The sequence below is a fragment of the Zootoca vivipara genome, chromosome 10, assembly GCF_965207765.1.
Source record: "Zootoca vivipara chromosome 10, rZooViv2.hap1.1, whole genome shotgun sequence".
In the NCBI taxonomy this organism is placed as follows: domain Eukaryota; kingdom Metazoa; phylum Chordata; class Lepidosauria; order Squamata; family Lacertidae; genus Zootoca; species Zootoca vivipara.
In genome coordinates this window covers 46,691,265-46,713,239 of record NC_142593.1, presented here as the reverse complement: position 1 = coordinate 46,713,239, position 21,975 = coordinate 46,691,265, and the positions used below count along the sequence as shown (strand labels likewise).

Genomic DNA, 21,975 nt, shown 5'->3' with positions numbered 1-21,975 from the left:
TTTAAAAAAAAAACCATTGGCTGTCCCAGGTTCTGACTGGGAAGCCACACAGGCACTGCTTGAACCCACAAAATGAATGGGGACCCCAATGGACACGTGTCAATTGGATGCTCCCCCTCTGCTTAAAGAAGGGCAGCTGTCACTCACATTCTAGGGCCTGGTAGCAGCATTAGCTCATACCAATGACAAACTTAGTTGGTCTCTACTGGAAGGAATTTTTTTTTGTTTCGACTACGTCAGACCAACACGGCTACCTACCTGTAACTATTATTTCATTTATATACTTACAGGCATGTATACAAAGTTATCTATAAAGCACAGAGAAGAATCTCAACTAAAACCAAAGCAGCTTGACAGACCCAAAAAAAAAGGGTCATCTGGCAATTTATACGAACCATAAATCTCATTGCTCAGGAGGTTTGCTGCAACCACAAGTTGTTCAGCGTCGACCAGTTGCAATTTGCCAGCTGTGGCAGTTCAATCTCAGGGATGTTTGTTCTTCGGCATGACAGCTGGTGCAGCGAATGGGGTGCTTATTTTGCCTTTGCTGTTCTTTCCCTGTGTCTTGTTAAAGCAGCATGAAAAACTCCCAGGGCAAAGTCTGCATCTTCTTTAGTGATGCACAGCGGAGGTTTGATTCTAAACGTCTTGGGAAGAGGAAAAAGCCAAAATGAGGAGGAGGAAACAAAAACGGCTCACATTAAATTGGCAATAAAAAAGGGATATCTGTGGTTACTAAATCGGAGTTGCTACAAAAAGGGGGCGGGGGAGGAAGCCACTTTATAGAAAGCTGGATTCAGTGATAAACAAAACAGTTGAAATCGGGAAACACAGGAGAGGGGGAGCATAGGATGTTGCTTTGAACCAAGTCAGACATTGGTTTGCCTAGTCCAGTACTGCAGGCACTGATTTGCAGCATGCTTTCCAGAGTTTCAGGCAACAATCTTTTCCCCACCCCTACTTGGCAATTGAACCCTTTTGCATGGGAAAAAAAAGCCACATAACTGCTGCCTTTTAAACTATTTTGGGCAGCTGCTACACAGTGCCTCACAAGAGCTTAACTACACATTATGTTAATGCTTTGATTAGCAACCATGCCACTGCAGTTTTGAAAAATAAAGTGCCAGGTTGTGGGGATAGTCATCAGCAGCACAGTATGGAGGGAGAGGAAATTCAAAGCTTTCTCTCCCCAGCCGCCTTCTTAGTAATACACACACACACACAATGCGTGTTAATTAGCATTGCAGGGGGTTGGGATACTTTCCTTAGCCCCCCCACTGCTAATTCCCACACAGAGGTCATTTTATTTACTAAGACCGTGGCTTCAATTCCCCCTCCACTGATGCTGTAGCACCATGAATGCTAATCACATTATTAATGTAGCATGCAGTTACCCAATATTTCTAACTTTACCAGTGCACAGCTCTGGGAAAAGAGGGGGAAGGAGTGGGGCTTGCTGGGGCAATCTGACCTATGGGGAATTCATCTATCTTCCCAATGCCTTTCTCCACTGCTTCCCAGACTGCAAAAAGTCCCCATCCTTTTCCAAAAGCGGATCTCTTGCACTAGGGGAACAGAATATGCTTTAAACCACAAACCTTAATTGCTGCAGAATAGGGACATTCTCAAAGGAGCCACGTTATCTATTCCGAAGTAAAGCCTATTGAATTCAATGGGGCTCTCTTCCAGGTTAAATCCACCTGCCTGCCCTCCTTATGAGTTACCGGGAGCATGGCTGTGATGGACATACTGAATGGGCCTTGGTTGGATCCAGTAGGCAGCTGTTAGGTGTTTATTCTGAACACCAAACCGCCCTCAAGGAAATGCAGCCATTGAGCAAATCCTGAATCGCCAGCAGAGTAGCCCATAATTCTGCTTGGCAAAATCAGATCGATGCGCTCCTGCTTTTCAGGCAGGAAGTACCAGGTTCAATCCCTGGCCTTTCCAGTTAGAAGGATCAGGCACCTGGTTCTTGGAAAGGCCTCTGCCTGAGACCCTGGAAAACAGCTTCCAGTCAGACAATACTGGGCTTGATGGACATGGAGTCTGCCCTGGTATAAGACAGTTTTCCTGAATTTAGGGTTCACAGATTAAAAAAAACAAACTGATCTGCAAGCATGCAGTTGTTTAGCAACACCTGAACCCCATCTAAAAATAATAATGATTTTCCCTTCTCCATGTTTTGTAGAGTCAAGCACACCTCTATTTTCTACTGGTGTCTGTTTCATTATTTCATGTCTCAGTGCAGTTTATGCTTTCCTGTGAAAGTAAGTCACTCGGCTTTGCATTTCCAGTGGCATTTGCTTTTATCCAACACCTAAGAGAGGCATTGTTGCTACAGCTGCCTATCTTTATAAACTGAATGTATCTAACAATATATATATATATATCATAAATATAAGAATACCTGGAAAAACATTCCTCCCCGCCCAATCAGCACTCCCATATCTTTGCAATCTTCCATGATCTGGTTCATCTCTTCAACTGGAAGCGGCTGACGAGTTTCCTGTGGAGAAAAAGTCAGCTTAGTTTTCTTCCACACCTCCTGGTTCTTTTAACCAAAACTCACGAACGGAAATGAACTCATGTCGACTATGCCATATTACATTTAGCCACTAGGTGGCACTGGACTTAAGTTTTAATCTGGGTGGAGGCAAAGGTTTCCTGTCGCTGAGAGAGAACTAACTTCTGGTCTGCCTTCCTGATTTGATTCCTCATTTTAAACCTTTCATGATAGAAGCTGTTAATTTGTCAGCACCCTGACAAGGCCCTGCTCCTCTCAGCATTCAGGCTGCAGCATTCTGCACTGCCTGCGGCTCCCGGATCAAGAGTAAGGGAAGCCCCACATAAAGAGCATTACCGTATTCCAGCTAGCAGCTGTGGAGGGGCTGTAGATATGGGCAGCATCTAGAAAAGAGACAAGTTCTTAGCCTGTCTGCACAGGGAGCCACAAGGCTTCACCAGAATAGGAAACTCAACCTCGAACTTTGAAACAAGAGGAACATCTTTGCGTGGAGAGCCTGATATTCCTTGGGGAAAACCAAGGCAAGAAGAGAGGCACCTAGGTAGCTCAGCTGGCTAGAGTGTGATGCTGATAATGCCAAGGTTGCAGGTTTGATCCCTGAATGGGACAGCTGAATATTCCTGCATTCCAGAGGGTTGGGCTGGATGATCCTTAAGGTCCCTTCCCACTCTATGATTCTATATGTTGCCACATCTCCAACTCACTAATCATTTGTAATGTGTAAACAATAAAAGTTGTGGCCAAATTCCAAACCCCCATATCAGTGTCTGCCAACCACAAAGTGGAGCTCTGGCACTGAGAAGGCCCATGCAACTAATTAATTGGAGGGCGATTTTTAATGGCCTCCACAGTAGGGCTGTCCGAAATAAGCCTTTCGTTGTGACAGCCCAAGAGCTAAGACAGATCTATAAGTCGAGGCTGCTTATACCGTGATAAGAGACCATTCCAGGCCATAGCTGCCAAGTTTTCCCTTTTCTCGCGAGGAAGCCTATTCAGCATAATGGAATTTCCCTTAAAAAAAGGGATAACTTGGCAGCTATGTTCCAGGCCCACAAAGTGTCTTCCTGACCTTATTCTTGACCATCTCTATCCCGATCATAAGTCCTTTGCCACGGACGTCTCCGACTATTTCAAACTCATCACGCAGCTTAGCCAGCTCTAACAGGAGGCGAGTCCCCACCTCCTCGCTGTTTTTCTGCAAGTCGTCTTCTGCTATTGCCTGAGAACACAAAAGCCATGCAGGAAAAACATCAAATACTCTGAAATACTGTCGATCAGGCACTTTTTAACTAAAGAATGTAACACAGCATGTGGAGTTAATCTGATACACCACTGAGTGTAAATACTGCTGCACAGAACATACGGATAATCCTTTGTTAAATATACTAGGGGAAAATGAGACAAGGATAGAGAGCCTAGAGGTTGTTGCATCAAAACAAGTCTCCTCCCACAGATTCCAGAGCATTTTCCCATCACTTGTTGCAAAAGATCTGATCTGCTTGGGAAGCAAGTTGTTGCACAAGATATTAACGGCACTTCCTGAATTTGCCAGAATGTGATTAAATCCCTCCCTAAAACATAGAGACCGTCTGGAAGTTCCTAAGGATGGTGGTGTTAAGATGAAAGACTCATGGTTTATATGCTAGTTCCACATAAAGATGCAAATCACAGTCATTTTCTTACATCCAGAACTGCAGACCCAACTGCACAGGCCACAGGGTTTCCTCCAAATGTGTTGAAATGTAGGGTTTGAGCCAAGGCTTCTGCAATCTCTGAAAAGCAAAGCATGCTAGTATTCATAATTGAAGCATTATAGTAAATAATTAAAGGCAGCAGCTGATGCTCTAGACCAGGCATCTCCAAACTTCGGCCCTCCAGATGTTTTGGACTACAATTCCCATCTTCCCCAACCACTGGTCCTGTTAGCTAGGGATCATGGGAGTTGTAGGCCAAAACATCTGGAGGGCCGCAGTTTGGGGATGCCTGCTCTAGACCAAGGGTTCCCAAACTGTGGTTCGTGGACTGAACTTCATCCAGGTGGTCTGTGGTTGTCATGGACTGGCTGGATGCAGAGGAATGGTGGGAGGAACCAGCTAGGGATCCCAAGGGAAGAAGGCACAGAGCCCGGGGACGAGGTAGTGTCAAAAGCTGAAGAGGTAGCAGGGCTTAGTATGCTGGGGGAGTCTGTGGCAGAGAGGAGTCCAGAATCAGAAGTGGAAGCAGGAGAGGAGGGAGACCAAGAGGCAGAGGTAAGTCAGACTGGTGAAAAGGTATGGATGTCTCCCCCTCCTGCTGTGACAAGCTCCCCTCCCATCTGGTCTCCCAGGGCCAGGAGAGGCATGAAAGGGGCAGGGAGAAGTTAGCATTAAGCAGAGGAGGGAGAGGGCTTAGGCAGCTGTGGGGAGGCGGGGACCTTCAGTCTCTGCAACTGCTTCATGGGGGCAAGACCTACCAGTGATGTGTTGCTGTGCTCATTAGGACTCACCCACCCCAGTGCAGATCCTGTTTTTGCTAATAAAGAGTTAACTTCAACTTGCTCAGTGTGATTTACTGCTGTCTCATTCCTGCCAATGGTATGTCTGCATTGGATATTCATGCCGATTTTTTTTTTTTGTATCTCTATTGCTTCTTTTATTTCTTGCATTAAAATGCAACATAAGAAATAAAAGAAGCAATAAAATTACAATTTAAAAAAATCTTCCGGCATATTGCAAAGCACATTACAATTCCTACCACAGGCGGGTAAATTGTTAAGTGGTCCGCCAAGACCCTCAGCAATTCTGAAGTGGTCCGTAGGTGGTGAGAATTGGGAACCACTGCCCTAGACAAAGCATAGAAGCAAGGGTCCATTCTCACCAAACAGCCATGAGAGCCCTCTTAAACATCTGAAAGTACGAAAGTCACTTGCACCTGCTGTACTGACAACGGCTGCCATTGGAAACCCGTTGCCAATTCCCTTTGCCATGGTGACAATGTCAGGAACCACACTGTGTCCTTCAAATCCCCAGAAATGGCTGCCTGTTCGACCAAACCCCGTCTGAACCTTCAAAGAACAAATAATAATAATAATTTTTTTTAAAAAAAAAGTTGCTTTGTATGTTTTGGGCATGTACCGTGTTTCTCATATTTTAAGGCATCCCCAAAAAATAAGCCATGACAGGATTTCTAAGGGTTGGTGAAAAATAAGACATACCCCGAAAATAAGCCATGTCGTGTAGCCCCGACCGAGCGAGAGGCGAAGGCGCGGGACCCAGCAGGAGCTCCCTGCCTGCTTCCCCGAGCCGTCGCGCATCGGGGGACAGAGCCGAAGATCGGCGGGCGCTCCTTGCTGGGCTTGACAAGCCCGGCAAACAGCGCCCGCCGACCTGTGCTGTGTGACAGGCGGGGGTGGGGGAGAAGCGGAGATCGTTCTCCGCTCTCCCCCCACCCCCGCCTGTCACCGAAGATCGGCGGGCGCTCCTACCGTGTTTCTCATATTATAAGACACGTCTTATATTTATTTTTTCCTCAAAAAAACACACTATGGCTTATTTTCAAGGGATGTCTTATTTTTTTCCTCCTCCTCCTGCCGCGGCCGGCATTGCTGCTGCGCCTACCACTATGTCTTATTTTCGGGGTATGGCTTATATTCCTTGAATGCTTAAAAATCCTGCTATGGCTTATTTTATGGGTATGTCTTAAAATATGAGAAACAGGGTAGCTGGGCTTGACAAGCCCGGCAAACAGCGCCCGCCGATCTTCGGACCTGTCCTGTGTGACAGGCGGGGGTGGGGGGGAAGCGGAGATCGTGCTCCGCTCTCCCCCCACCCCCGCCTGTCACCAAAGATCGGCGGGCGCTGTTTGCTGGGCTTGACAAGCCCGGCAAACAGCGCCCGCCGACCTGTGCTGTGTGACAGGCGGGGGTGGGGGAGAAGCGGAGATCGTTCTCCGCTCTCCCCCCATCCCCGCCTGTCACCGAAGATCGGCGGGCGCTCCTAGCTGGGCTTGACAAGCCCGGCAAACAGTGCCCGCCGACCTGTGCTGTGTGACAGGCGGGGGTGGGGGGGGAAGCGGAGATCGTTCTCCGCTCTCCGCCCACCCCCGCCTGTCACCGAAGATCGGCCGGCGCTGTTTGCTGGGCTTGACAAGCCCGGCAAACAGCGCCCGCCGATCTTCGGACCTGTCCTGTGTGACAGGCGGGGGTGGGGGGGAAGCGGAGATCGTTCTCCGCTCTCCCCCCACCCCCGCCTGTCACCAAAGATCGGCGGGCGCTCCTTGCTGGGCTTGACAAGCCCGGCAAACAGCGCCCGCCGATCTTCGGACCTGTCCTGTGTGACAGGCGGGGGTGGGGGGGAAGCGGAGATCGTGCTCCGCTCTCCCCCCACCCCCGCCTGTCACCAAAGATCGGCGGGCGCTGTTTGCTGGGCTTGACAAGCCCGGCAAACAGCGCCCGCCGACCTGTGCTGTGTGACAGGCGGGGGTGGGGGAGAAGCGGAGATCGTTCTCCGCTCTCCCCCCATCCCCGCCTGTCACCGAAGATCGGCGGGCGCTCCTAGCTGGGCTTGACAAGCCCGGCAAACAGCGCCCGCCGACCTGTGCTGTGTGACAGGCGGGGGTGGGGGGGAAGCGGAGATCGTTCTCCGCTCTCCGCCCATCCCCGCCTGTCACCGAAGATCGGCGGGCGCTGTTTGCTGGGCTTGACAAGCCCGGCAAACAGCGCCCGCGTGCACTTTATTAAAAAATAAGACATCCCTCAAAAATAAGCCATGTCGTGTTTTTTTGAAGAAAAAATTAATATAAGACATGACTTATAATATGAGAAACACGGTAGTTCACACAATACAGTTTTCTTTCACAGATAACATTTCCCTAGGGGAATTGTGTGCACCCAGTGTGTGCGTTGCCGCAGGTGATGAGCACACAGTTATTTCACCACACATACCAGCTTGTAGGAATCCTCTGCAACTGGGTCACATATACTGTATGTGTGCATGCAAGGCTCACAGGAAACTGTGTATACCAGGGTGCATGCTGCAAAATGGTCGAAGAGGCTGTTGGATCAAGCCAGCGGCTGATCCCAGTACCCAACCAGATAGATTGGAGAAACTTGCGATGTGGATTTCGGCACAAGAGCACTCTCCTCTCCTGTTGTTTCCAGCAACAGGTATTCAGAAGCATTGCTGCCTCCAACTGCAGCGGCTGAGTATAGCCACCATGGCTAGTAGCCATTGATATTTTCCTCTCTCCACAAATTCATCTAATTCTCTTTTAAAGTTATCCAGGCTGGTGGCCATTACTGCATCCTGTGGCAGCGAGTTCCATAGTTTAACTATTTGCTGCATGAAGGACTTCCTTTTATCTGTCCTGAATTTTCCAACATTCAGCATCGTTGGATATCCACGGGTTCTAGTGTTATATGAGAGGGAGAGAAACTTTACTCACTGTGAAGATGCCCAGCTTTGTAAAGCTGCCTAATCAATTTTATCCAACCTTTTTGGGACCAAAGGCTGCATTATTCCAGAGGAAAAGTGTCAGGAACTCTGCTCCCGTATGGGTGGGGCCAGGTTCTCACACGAGCCCACACCCTTCACTCTCTCATGCACCAAGTTATTTCCCATGGAAATAAAGGAATATGTATAATTATAGGTAACTCCCATTTCCTTCACAATATATATATTTTTAAAAACAGATGTGTATAAATCTTTGGATAGAGGAAGTTAAGTTCAAGTACTCACTTCATCTGCGATGCACACACCACCCTTTTCACGCACCAGCTGGAAAGCCTCTTTCAGGAATCCCTTGGGGTACTGAACTGTTCCGTTGACACCCTGCCAAAAGCGCGCAAACACACACAAAAAAGACACTGGTTTAGTGGCCAACAGCAGCTCCACCTTAGTGGAAATGTGCTTCCACTTGCGCAAGCGGGAAGACCTGATTTCCACTGATACTCTCCCCCCAGGAACCACGGCTCTCAGCACCATATCCGGTTCTGTTCCAGGTGTTCCCCCACCGCTCAGGAGCAGCTTTTGTAGGGAGCAATCAGCAAAACCCAGGTCCCCAGACTTGTAGCAGAGCATGCTTCACCCATACAACAAACTTGCCACTATTCTACGCAGCAAAACATGGAAGCAAAAGGATGCACATTTTCACTTGTGTGACCGACTCTGGGGTTGCGCGCTCATCTCGCATTATTGGCCGAGGGAGCTGGCGTATAGCTTCCAGGTCATGTGGCCAGCATGACAAAGCCGCTTCTGGCAAACCAGGGCAGCACATGGAAACGCCGTTTACCTTCCCGCTGTAGCGGTTCCTATTTATCTACTTGCATTTTGACGTGCTTTCGAACTGCTAGGTTGGCAGGAGCTGGGACCAAGCAGCGGGAGCTCACCCCGTCACAGGGATTCGAACCGCTGACCTTCTGATCGGCAAGCCCTAGGCTCAGTGGTTTAACCACAGCGCCACCTGAGTTTTACTTTACATTTACTTTAAATCATGCTTTAAGAGGGGCATTTGGTTGCAGCCAGTGGTGGCTTGTGCCCCTAGAACAAAAGGCAGGAATTCAAACAGTTGGTGGAGCCAGAATCAGTCACAGGCAGAACCAAGAAATTCTAGTTTGGTCCCCATCCTCCTCCACCTCCCTGTTGACTTCTACAAAGGACAAGGCTGAAACTAAGGAGGAGGAAGGTGACAGGCCAAACAAACCACCGTTAAGCAAGGCTGTTAGGTTTGGACATAACAAACCATGGACAAAACAAGCCTTGGTTTGTCAGCCAACTACAAACCATCTTGGTTTGCTGGCAGAAAACAAACATGGTTACTCTGCTGGGCTGGGTTTGCCCATTACAAAACACTTTGGCTAAACAAACCATGGCTTATGTGCAAACCAATCCACTGGCATAGCATGCTTTTAATTGCTCTGAACTAATTTTAAGATTTATTTTAACGAATTGATTGACTGTTTTTATGTTCTTTGTATACTGTCTTAGTTTCATGATGTTAGCCGCCCTGAGCCCGGCTCCGGCCAGGGAGGGCGGGGTACAAATAAAATTATTTTACTACTACTACTACTACTATAACAACACCAAAGGGAATCACTTACTTGAATTGGCTCAGCAATAAATCCAGCTATGGCCTTTGGAACACAAGTCGTGAGAGTGTCTTTGAGCTGCTCAATATACTGGTCTTTTGCATGGCAAGAGCCTGTATTGAGAGGATGGGGAGGGAGAACAAAACATTCACATGCAATAGCGGCCAAGGGTGGCTTCTAATGCGGCTTTCATAAAAATAAAATATCCACCATGCATTTTGGTAACATCTGAATAACCTATGTTGGTCCAACCACCCGCATCTAATTACCCATATTCCAGAGGCTGGCAGAATAAATGTAATTTGAATACAAGGAAACATTTTCCCTTCTATTCCCAATCTACAGCTTTAACAGCAGAGTCCTATGCCTGCCTGCTCAGAAGTAAGTCCCATTGAGCTGTATAGTGAGTACTCACAGGGCTGCAGCTAAAAGCTAGAGCTGTGCAATTGTGATTGCTCCTAGAGCAAATATGCTGCACATAAATGAGTGCGTTTCCAAATCTAATTAGTCATTTGACATATGTCCTACCCATGATTTGCAGTAGCAATCTTAGCCTGTATACACCTGGAAGGAAGTCCCATTGGTTTTGGACCTTTTAAAAGAGCAACTGGAATTGGATAGGGGGAGTTTGGCCACCATCCAAATTTGCAAACTGTTCACACTTAATTCCAAATCCACCAGCACCCCTTTGTCGTCAGGACAGCTCTCTAAAGTGTCCAATTCTCAGCATGAAACACTTAGCAAAGACTAGCAGTTTAAAAGGAATTATGATGGAGAGCTTGATGCTGTAAATTTCAACTTGCCCTGCCCCCAGAATGCCCCCTTTGGAGGGGACTTGTGCTGGCTGAGCTGGCATGAGGGAGTCACGTTGCAGTAGCTGTGGCTCAGCTTCAGCCCAAAACCCACCCATTCCAAACTCGCTCATCCCAGCGGATCTCACATTTGGATTTCACTGTCAGTACAATCCTATCTGAGAGATATACTTTACATGCAGGAGGTGCCAAGTTCAATCTACACCCACTGTTAAAAGGATATGTGCCTTGCAAAACTGCTGTCAGAACTAAGCTCGACGAATTAATGGTCTGGCTGTGCATGAGAGGGTTGCAGACATCCATCTGCCCTAGACATATCCAGTTTACTGCACTGAACCGCCATGGTGTCATTCTCTTTCACCTCTGAAAATCAAGGCCTCTCTCATTGAAACAACCTGCAGAACAGGTGCATTTTCGAATGGTTTGCACCGGAGAATCTCGACAATGGCTTCCCCCCCAGGGACCACGAAAGACGTCAGGCAGCATTGTCTGAAAAGCACAACAGAGATATAGGTGTGGCAATGGGATTAACTATGTCAGGAATTTATGCTATTTTTCACATTTTGATTTGCGATATGCACTCATCAAAGTGCTGGTACAGCCTAATTTCATACATACAAAACATTTTGGCCACCAGCAGAAAGTTAACTCTTCATGAACAAGTGATCAAAAGATACCTGTATTTGGAACCAACCCAACTGTATTGTCTTTAATTGAAAATTGAGCAAATTTCTCTTTGTGCATGTTGTAAAACTTGGAGCAACTCAGAAGACTGCACATTGCTATACTATACCTACAGAATGTAGGTCTGATTAAAAAAAGGGGAGAGGAGGTATAATTCTCTTCTCTGTTACCAGAGTGAAAACACTGTATTAAAGTGTCTAGCATTCTATTTATTATTATTTTATTATTATATTTCGCCTTCCACACATACACACACATACATCTCAAGGCAATGTACAAGACGCAATAAAGCAGCTAAAAGACAGTGAAAACAACACAGAAAGCAGCGGATACCTTAAAATAAAAATACAACGTAGAGACCTAGGGCAGAGAAACTCTCCAGCATTAATCCACCGGATGCATAAAGGATAAACAATCTGATCCTGAGCTATTTGTGGCCTTATATGTCAGTGACAATACTTTGAGCTTGGCCTATAGCAGATTGGCAGCCTCTGGACCTACTTGAAGAGTAGCATCACATAGGAAGATTTAGGAAAAGTCAAGCAAATACAATGTTTGTTGTGCAACAAATGAGGAGCGAAGCAGCAAGAACCTCACCTTTTGGCAGCCAAGCCCATTGGCAAGTCCATGTTTGTAACATCCAATAGATGACAGGCCCATTGTGTAAGCACTGCTCCCGTGGTAGCCTCCTCTGTAGAAAAAACAGCAACACCACAACCACTTTCAAGCCCTTCTGATTAATCTCCCTGTGACTGTCTTTAAAAATCAGAAAGAAGCAAGAATAATTAAAAGGCAGGCATGCTTCTGAACTGCACAGAAACCGTCGTCAGCAACCAGTACTCAGAGCTAACAATTAACAGAAAACCCTTCTGGCTTCTCAGTGGTTTGTCTGTACCAAACTGATCTGAAGAGGATGAATGTTAAATACACAAAATTGCTAAGTTTGCACTAGCAACTAGCAAGCACTAGCAAGCACAAATTTGCATTGCAAAATGTTGCATATTGCGCTTGGAATCATCTATAGAGAAAGTGGACAAAGGAAAGTTTTTTCTCCATCCCTCATAACACTAGAACTTGGGAACATCCAATGAATCTGAATGTTGAAAGATTGTATGTACTTCTGTACACAGAGCCATAAATTATGGAATTAGATGCCACAAGAGGCAGCACTGGCCATCAACCTGGATGACTTGAAATGAGGATTAGGAAGATTCATACAGGAAATGGCTATAAGTGTCTGCTAACCATGATGGATATGTTTTTCCTCCATCATTTGAGGCAGTATGTTTCTGAAACACAGCTGCTCGAAACACCAAGAGGAGGGAGTATTCTTGCACTCAAGTTTTGGTTATACGCATTTAGTTGGCCACTGTGAAAACAGGATGCTGGACAAGATGGGCCACTGGCCTAATCCAGTAGTGCCTTTCTTATGTTTTTAAGTAGCATCAACTTGGGCATTTAACATCTTTTTATCTTGCTTTTCTTAATTTGAACGCCTGTGGTTCAGGAAGAGTTCTGTGCAACTCAAGAGCTCACACCCAAGAGTTTGGACGTGTTTTGGCCCAGTAAGAGATCACTTCACCTGCTCCATGTTTCATGCTGAACTTGGAGGGATTCTGATCAGTTCAGGGTTTGTGCTAGTTCAGCAGCCTTTGGCATCTTGGATGGGTGCAAGGCCCCTATGTCACTTCTGTATGAATCTCGCTATTCCAAGGCATGCCAGAAGAAAGCATGAATTTTCAGTTAATTAGAAGAATCCTAAAGATTAGGTCCCATTTAGAGGGCCATTCTGGGCTGTTGACCAGTAATCTGTTTTTAAAAGGAATTGTCAGCCAGTAACACAACACACTCTAGAAAAAATAGATGAAGATACATAATTGAACAGTATCTTGTTTCAAGGGAATTAAAATTGCAGTAGAAAATGGCAGCTAGGAACATCTGGACTTAAGTATCTCCAACCTAGTTATGGAACAAGGAAAATCTACTCACCCCTATATGGAACATAAAAGCAGATCACAATATACCCAGATATCTAGAATGTTGACGTGTGTTTTAATCTGTTTTCATTTTATTGCCGATTTTATTTTTTTAATGTTTTGATTTGTTGCCTTTAACTGTTTTTACCAATAGTTTTATTGTTTTATTCTTTGTGTAAATCACTTTGAGGTTTCCTTACAACCAAGCAGTGCATGGATTTTATGAAGAAGAAGAAAAAAGTAACTAATATACAAGGTGTGATAGCTACCTCAATCCAATGATGTCAAAGTTGCGTGTAAAAACCCTTGCCATTAACATGGCAAGGTCGTTGGCTTCCGAACCGCTGTTGGTTAGGAAAATCACCTAGAACAAAGATATTCATCAGAATGCAGATTTAGGGAGAAGACAAGCAAAGTTAAGTGTAAATCTATTCTGATGCACAGTTAACAATCTGGCAGAGTGCAAACACCATGGATTGTATTCAATGCAGCTTTAAGTACCGGTACTTCGTTGCAGGAGGAGAATGGCTTCTACTTGTGCAATGAGACTTCCCACTGCCACTCCCTCTGTGTGCTGCCTGAATCTGTTCTGGGGTTTCCCCCAACCCTCTGGATTAGATTTGGGAAATGTCTGTGGTGCATGCAGGGGCAGGAGGTGTAGAAAAACCCCTGTGCATTTGGAAGTCATCTGTTCTTGCAATTATTTAGTTAAATACCACCTAAGGGTTATAATCCCACTATAATTCCCCAGAGTGGCTGGGGAGACCCGGCCAGATGGGCGGGGTATAAATAATAAATTATTAAATTATTATTATTATTATTATTATTATTATTATTATTATTATTATTATTTTAGGCATAGGCAAACTCTGCCCTCCAGAAGTCCAGATGTTTTTTGGCCTACAACTCCCATGATCCCTAGCTAGCAGGACCAGTGGTCGGGGATGATGGGAATTGTAGTCCCAAAACATCTGGAGGGCTGAGTTTGCCTATGCCTGCACTATATCTCCTGAAACATATATATATATATATATATTTGGGGGGGGGGATGGAATTACATCCCTGACTTACTCTCCTAGCTCTCAGAGCATCACCGTAACCCACACATTTTGAACTGAATTTTCTCACTATACAACTCGGCATACCTTTAAGGGAGCTGGAAGCAACGAAGCCAGTTTCTCTCCATATTCCTGGATTGCTGCATGAGCATAGAGGCTGCTTGTGTGCCACAAGCGACCAAGCTGTTTCTGGGCAGCTGCTGTTACCTTTCTGGGTGTGTTTGGAAAAAAAATATGTGGTGATTTAAGTCTTTAATTCAATTTGTTTTTGATATATCAACCCCCCCCCCACACTTTAATAGCGAACTTAGTTTAGTTTCATGCTGTTAAATTATCCGTATTGCTTTATATATGTTGCACAGACTATTTTCTGTATTTATTGCGATTGCTATTATTAGCATAGCTACCAAGTTCCCTTATGCTGAATAGGCTTCCTCGCGAGAAAAGGGAAAACTTGGCAGCTATGATTATTAGTTAATGTGTTAGTTAATAATATTATGTATGTTTTTTAAATTGTCATTTCTTCCTTGGGTATGTTGGCAGCAACTTTAGGCACAAGATGCTTAAATTCGGTTTCTCTAGCTTTCTAAGGCACTGGTTGGAACGTTGTTGAGCCTTAAGCCTGTTTTGAATTGAAGTTTTGTGCTTCTGTTATTGCTACATTACAGTTACTATGATCTGCAATTTTTTTTATAGTGTCATGTTTATGAGTAAACTGTATTGAGGTCACTTGGGATGAAAAGTGATACATTACAGTAAGTAAGTAATGAAGTAAAGTGGATATGGCATTGCACCAAAATATTAGTTGGCTACAGTTTAGCCCAATGAACAGATACATAAGCAGCATGTTGCAGCAAATCTGTTGCACCATAACTGCAGAGTCTAGTCTTGTAAACTGCTGCTGTTATGCCCTTTTATAAACAACCCAGGAAACACTGTGCAATATAGAAACTTGAAAAAATTCAATACCAACAAACAGTAGCATCATATTGAGCTGAAATATTTCACAGACAAGAGTTTCCTTCATCACGTGCATAAAGCTTGCTTCTGGCTAGATATGGTTAGGCTCGCACTACAAATCTATCTACACTGGGTGTGGGCAACCTTTGGCTCTCCAGATTTTGCTGGACTACAATTCCCATAATTGCTGGCCATTGGCCATACCTGGTAGGACTGATGGGAGTTACAGTTGAGAAAGAGTTATATAGTTTGGTAAGAGCTGTTTGACAGTGGGACTGACTCCCTTGGAAGGTGGTGGACTGTCCTTCACTGGAGGTTTTTCAGTGCAGGTTGCATGGCCGTCTATCATGGGTGCTTTAGTTGAGATTCCTGCATTGCAGGGGGTTGGACTAGATGACCCTTGGGGTACCTTCCAACTCTACAATTCTATGATTCTAACACCTGGAGTGCTAAAGGTCTCTGACTCCTGATGTACACGCATGTTTAAGGAGGAAAACTACAAACAGTGGGGCCAAATGGCCATGAAATGCAAGAAGTGTAATCTGTGACAATTCTGTGTAATGCATAACACTCCCAAGAGCTGTAATAGGTGATAAGCAGCAAGGATCACCTGTCAGTTTTCATGGAAGAGCTTCAAGCTGATTAGCATGAACACGGTTGCCTTTTGAAAGGCAACATTTACATGGCACCATTAAACAAAAATTACTCAGTACACCTAATAGATCCTCTGTGACATCAGAGTAGGTAAGCCAATGGCAACAAGAGCAGTTGTGACATCTCTACCTGCCCAGATTCACTGTGGCACCCAAGCAAATTCCCTGCTTGCTTGTAGATGGCACTCAAGGCTCATTCATAGCAATTTTCCTTTGCGCTTTCTAAGCACAAATCTGTGCTTTTCCGGTCCATGTCCCCCATGAAAGCCCCCTCTTTAATGCTCATGTCCACCTGCGGAAAACCTGAATTGCTGTTTGTTCCGATTCAGCATTAAAGAGCAGGTTTCCATTGGGAAAGAGGAGGGGAGGGGGAAGTGCTCAAACATGGACTGAGAAAGTGCTTACCTATGCTTAGAAAGTGTGGGGCAAAAGTTAAGTGGTCTGTAATCATGCTAACGGAATTTTACAAATTATTAGACAGTGGGATTAACCACATACTCACGGGTGGCAGTGACCAACACTAACAGTGGCAATTCCAGCAAAGAGATCAAGGTACCGACGTCCTTCCAAGTCGAACACCCACTGCATATGCCCCTGATGGATAAGCAGTGGTTTCTTGTAGTAAGTGAGCAAGGAGGGGGATACATTCTGTTTGCGGATCTTCAGCATCTGCTCATAGGGATAGGACTGCAAGCAGGATGGACAAAAAGGCATTTGTAGATTTATTTCCATTGTAGAGAACTGACCACCATCATATCAGTTGAGTAATCCGGTTGTATCAATATACAGTAGTACAGTCTTGAACTATCTGTCTGCTAATCTGGGCTGGGTAGAAAGTGCCCCAAACTCTCCCTGCACCACATATACAATACAACCACTGCAAAATAATAATAATGTTTCATACGTTCATTAGTAACACTAAAAGGATGCCCATTTCAAAGTTTTTTAGCTTGGTTTAATAAATACAAGCAAAATAAGCATGCTACTCTCTTTAGGGCATCAAGACAATTTTCCAATGCAAACTAAATTTTCCAGTTCAAAACTTCCCAGAAAACTCACATCGCTGGCTGCACACCTATGTACATTGACAGAGGAACGGCGGTGCGGAGGGAGCAGACCACCCCCAGTACTATTCTGGCAGGATGCCATCGCGGTGCCCCCCCCGGACCCCCATGTACCATGTACCAGGCACCATGCCCCCACAGGCGTCTCCACAGAACATGTGCTACTCCCCTGCGGGCAGCGGGCCACACCCTCACGGGGTGCCAGCCACGCCCCCGGTAGCGGAGCATGCAGCTTCGCCACTGCCTATGTACACCTATATGGGAATGTAAGGCCCTCTGAAATCCATGGGACTTGTTTCTAAGTAGGCACATATAAGATTGTACAGTTAGCCTGCATTAAGCATACTCTGCCTGTGCATTGTGCACAGAACCTTGCTGAGAACTAGCAACACAGCAAAGCGCTCCAAACCCTATCCACCCACAAACAGGACTAGCAACTCACACACTTACCTCATATTTTTCTGGTAAAAAGCCACAAGGAGGCATTTTTGATTGCAGGCGGCAAGAGTTTTGCAGCTTCTGTTGCCTGTATACCTCTAATTTAAAAATGCAAATCGTTAAGATTATCCACACATATCAGTGCAACCCTCTGAAGTGCAATTTTATTTTATTCCAGTGACATGTGACAAGCAGCTTTAATATTTTGCTGCTGAGATACTGTGAAGCGGGCTTGGCAGAAAGTCAGTGGCTGGCCTAAAGTCACAATAAGTGCTTGAGCAAGAATTGGAACCAAAGTGCAAAGTGTAATATCCCACTCACTGTACCACATTGGCATCAGAAACTATTCTTCTAGCACAGACTCCCCCTGTCTACAGATGTTATTAGACTCCCTTTCCCATTAGCCCCTGCCAGTATGGCCAAGGCTGAAGGAGGATTGGAGTGGCAGGCCAAAAACATCTGGAGGGAACAAGTCTGGGGAAGCCAGTTCTAACACAAATCAATGTGGACCAGAAAGATCCTGTGCACACACTGCTTCTGGCCTTAAGTGGAATTAGTCCTCTAAGGTGGCCCTAAAATTGCTTCTTTCACTTCTTGCAGTAGACCAGCGAGGGCTGGAAAAGCAGGTGCAGTTTGTATGCTTGGAGTGTTGTCAGGGGATGAGATGCACATCAGATATGTGGAGAAGCAGCTCCTGCAAATGCACCTCGTTTACAAATATGCACATTCTAAAAATGCCACCTCTTTGGGCAGTGGTCCAGTTAGGTAATTTTAAGCTCTAGACTGAAAGGTTATAGATGGCAATGTGTATTAATTCAGAGTGCTTCCACATGGCAGTTTACCACAGACTTTGTGCCACTCAGGCATGCATGTTTTGTGCAGCAGCCACACGACATCTTCCTTACCAAAATGCTGCCCCACTTTATTTTCCCGTTTAATTCTGATCTCTTGTTTTCATGGAAAATCAAAATGTAAAAAAGAGTGAAACTGTGGGGTGTATTACTACTATTACTACTACTACTACTATTTATGCCTAAATGGGGCTGCCTTCAGATGTCTTCTGAAAGTCTTCTGAAACTTGTTTATTTCCTTGACATCTGATGGGAGGGTGTTCCACAGGGCAGGTGCCACCACCAAGAAGGCCCTCTGCCTGGTTCCCTGTAACCTCACGTCTCGCAGAAGGCCCTCTGAGCTGGACCTCCTAGACCTAGCGCTTCAGAGAAGCAGGAGTTCTGAAGCCCCCACCCAAAAGGCCCTCTGAGCTGGACCTCCTAGACCTAGCGCTTCAGAGAAGCAGGAGTTCTGAAGCCCCCCCCAAAAGGCCCTCTGAGCTGGACCTCCTAGACCTAGCGCTTCAGAGAAGCAGGAGATCTGAAGCCCCCCCCCAAAAAAACCCCACACTGGTCCAAATCCCACACTCCTGCCGTTGCCCTGCCCCCAACATCTGGTATCGAAGGGGATACTGGTTCTGAACGTGGAGGTTTCACTCTGCCATCATACCTATTAGCTTTGGTTGATAGGTATATGCATCCTCCGTGATTTGTAATGTTGAATTCAGTTGGGATAGCTCAGTCAACACAGCATGAAACTCTTAATCTCGGAGTCATGGGTTTGATCCCCATGGCAGGCAAAACATTCCCCTGTTGCAGGGGGTTGGACTAGAAGACCTCCCATCCATGCCTACAGTTCCACGATTCTACAATGCACATTAACTTGAGAGTAAAGCAGGCCAGATGCAAAAGAAGACAGGGCTTCCGCACCTTTTAATAAGATGTGAAGAAGAGGGAATTTCAGCACCTGCTGAGAATGCTTCTTCTACAAGGCTGTTCAAGCGAGTTCCGTCTTCTTTTGCATCTGCCCCCACCTCCAAATCTGGGGGCAAGTCCTACTGAATATATACCGAGCATTTATATACCGCTTAATATTTCCTTTTAAAAAAATATCCAAGCGATTCCACAATACAGCCAAGTTTTCACTTCCCAGTAAACATGCTTAGGATTAAGCCGCATTTAAGTCAGCGGGCGCAGGTCCCGACCCTCAGTCCCTCCTGCGGCAGCGAGTTCCCCAGATTAACCAGCTCTACCCGCGGTGCGGAGAAGCGCGTTCTCCGTACTGCCGGCTCGAAACCTCCTTCTACTTGTCGGCCTCGGCAGCCACCTTCGCTAGCGGGCGGGGCCGTGTGGGTGCAAATCGCTTTGCCGGCAGGAATTGGAGGCTCCCCTGGCCGGTACGCCTCGACGGGGGAAAGGAGAGGTGTGTTTGTAGGTGCGGCGTTTCGAGACCACGGTGACAAAAGCCACGCTCTCTGGCGGCCTGAGGCGCTTGCAGTCGTTCATCCCCTTTCCAGACAATGCCAAAGAACGCGCGCGAGGGCGGGTCTGGAGAGGCGCTTGTCTGAGAGGGGGGGAAAGGGCGCCTTCGCACGGTGGCGCGAATCCTCAAAGCCACTTTCCGCTCTGCAAACCCCTCGCCGCCGCCACGCGAAGGATGGCTACTCGTGGGAAACGCGCTCTGCACGCCCTCAGAGGCGCGCCCTCGAGAAAAGCTCCTGGGCTGAGGCACGAGCAAAGCTCCCCTCCCCAGCTGTGCCAGAGGGTGCCCTCCCTCCCCCCTCCGCAGCCCCTCCGGCCTGCCCCGCTCCCCGACGCCGCCCCTTACCTCTTCCCGACGCGCCGGGCCTGTTTCCCGCCCAGAGCCAGGCCAGGCGAGGCTTCTGGCCCAGGAGCGCCCCTCGGAGCCGAGCCGCGACCATCCTCTCTCTCTCTCTCTCTCGTGCGCGCTCAGAAACAGCAGGCCGCGGAGGGCGAGGAGGACTTTAAGGTCCGCGCGCGCCACCAATGGCAGCCGAGCAGCGGCCGCCGCCCCCCGCTCGAAGGGGTGGCTTGAGGCCGCGGTCAAGTGGGTGCTCCCCCCGGAGCCCTGCCTTCCACAGGAGCGTGGTTGTGAGAAGCCCCAGGATTAACTGAGAAGGAACTTCGCAGTGTGTTTGTGAGTGTGTGTGTGTGAGAGAGAGAGAGAGAGAGAGAGAACTTCTCTGAGCACGTGCAGAGTGTTAACCCCCAAGGCTTGCTTGCTTTGAGTTCAATGTTGACCTGCAAATCCTTTCCCTCTCATTCCAAGTGTGTGAGAGAAACAGTTTGGAAGGCAAGGCAGAAATGAGTAAGCCAAGAGTTGACTGGGAGCAAAGGACTGGGGGGGGGGGGTAATGGGATTCCTCTCTGCCTTTACTTAAGCTAGCAAACATACAGATGAAGCATATGTTTGTTAATGTTGCAGCTGCAGCCCACTTTAAATCAGGACAAGACCTGGTATTGGGTCCCAATGCACCTGCTGAAGGCCAATGCATTACAGATTTCCTGTTCATTGAGCATTCATCCAGATTTGGTTGCACAAAGCTTGCACGGAGGTTAGACTATATGAGGAAAATTAAAATATGAAATAAGGATTTAGATACATAAGAGACAAGCATAATTGATGTTACTTGTAGACAGGGAACTGATATGGATAGCTGGGAAGTCTTTTTAGTTTTATGTTTGTTTGTGGTTATTTTTTGTTGTTGTTTTCTTATTTCTCTTTATAAGTTATCCCTTAAATTTGTATAATTTTATATGAGTTTATATAAGTTATTATTTGTGTTGTGTTGTGTTAATTTTGTTGATTTATGTTATTTCTGTTATTTTGCTATTTATGTTACTTTTGTTGTTTTGTATTTTATGTTTGATATTAAATAAAGATATTTTTAATAATAATAAAAAAAGACTATGTCAGCTCTTTATTGAGCATTTGTTCTGATTTGTTTGTGAGGAACGTTCTTCCTGGCAAATCATTAATTCAATCCACACTTTTCAATGCATTTCCCCATCACCTAACCACAAAAACCTGAGGTTGTTTTTTTTAAAAAGTTGATTACTTGTGTTACAGCAGCAACTTAGGACTTTCAACCAGTTTGATTGCATGGACCTCAATTTCCAATATGTGCTTGAATCCAAAATATAAGCTAGCTAGCTGAGTGTTTTGCTGGAAGCCCAGGTGACCTGTTACGAAACTGCAGAGATGCTACTTTTGAATATAGGGCATGAACGAAGACCTCGGATCTCCTACGTCTTCAGTTCAAAACTGCTGCCTTTCCCGTGTCTCCCTTCCTTTTCTCTTTGGTCATTCCAGAACACTGACTTGGCTGAACCCTTCTCCTAGTCTGGATTCCAAACCATACAAGGGCACATGGCACTGGCGGCTCTTCTAGAGGAAGACCAACAGGCCATGCATAATCTTCAAGAAATGGTTCAACAGTTCTGTAATTGTTGTCTGGATTGTATAGATTTATTTGGGAGAGGGTGGGGGTGCTTGTGTGAGTAGGCTAAATCAGCCTTCACCAAAATGATTATGTTTTAGACTTCAAGTTTTGTATAGGCTGGGGTTAATGGGAGTTGTGGTCCCAAACATCTGAACCAGGTTGGTGAAGGCTGAACTAAATAGTAAGTAGTAAATAGAAAATAGTGTCCCTTTACAATCTTAGGAGGTTGTACCTGTAAAGAAGCTCTAGTTTATGACTGCTGAACACTGCCACCAGATCCCGGTTCAAGCCTGACCCAAAACCCAGGTTAGCACCTGTCCATTTTGAAGGCAGAAGTTACTTTCAAACCTTTGGCCTTGAGACACTGGTCCCAGCTAATGCAGCAGGTGCAATAAATGTTGTGGCTGTTAGCAATTAACTGAGAAAGAGTGAACTGCTTTTTCATCATC

At 46.1% G+C, this 21,975-nt stretch overlaps 1 protein-coding gene across 1 annotated transcript; it reads right to left on the bottom strand.

Moving 5' to 3' along the window:
* Positions 1-136: 136 nt before the first annotated feature.
* AGXT2 (alanine--glyoxylate aminotransferase 2) lies at positions 137-20,031 on the bottom strand. Its single transcript, XM_060280328.2, has 14 exons — positions 19,891-20,031; positions 17,245-17,330; positions 16,233-16,417; positions 14,205-14,328; positions 13,329-13,423; positions 11,681-11,774; positions 10,795-10,888; positions 9,600-9,700; positions 8,239-8,331; positions 5,435-5,567; positions 4,208-4,296; positions 3,594-3,743; positions 2,408-2,506; positions 137-647 (listed from the first exon to the last, which is right to left on the bottom strand). Exons 1-14 carry the CDS (start codon positions 19,982-19,984, stop codon positions 534-536), a joined length of 1,551 nt encoding a protein of 516 aa, XP_060136311.2. The 5' UTR covers positions 19,985-20,031; the 3' UTR covers positions 137-533.
* Positions 20,032-21,975: the final 1,944 nt, after the last annotated feature.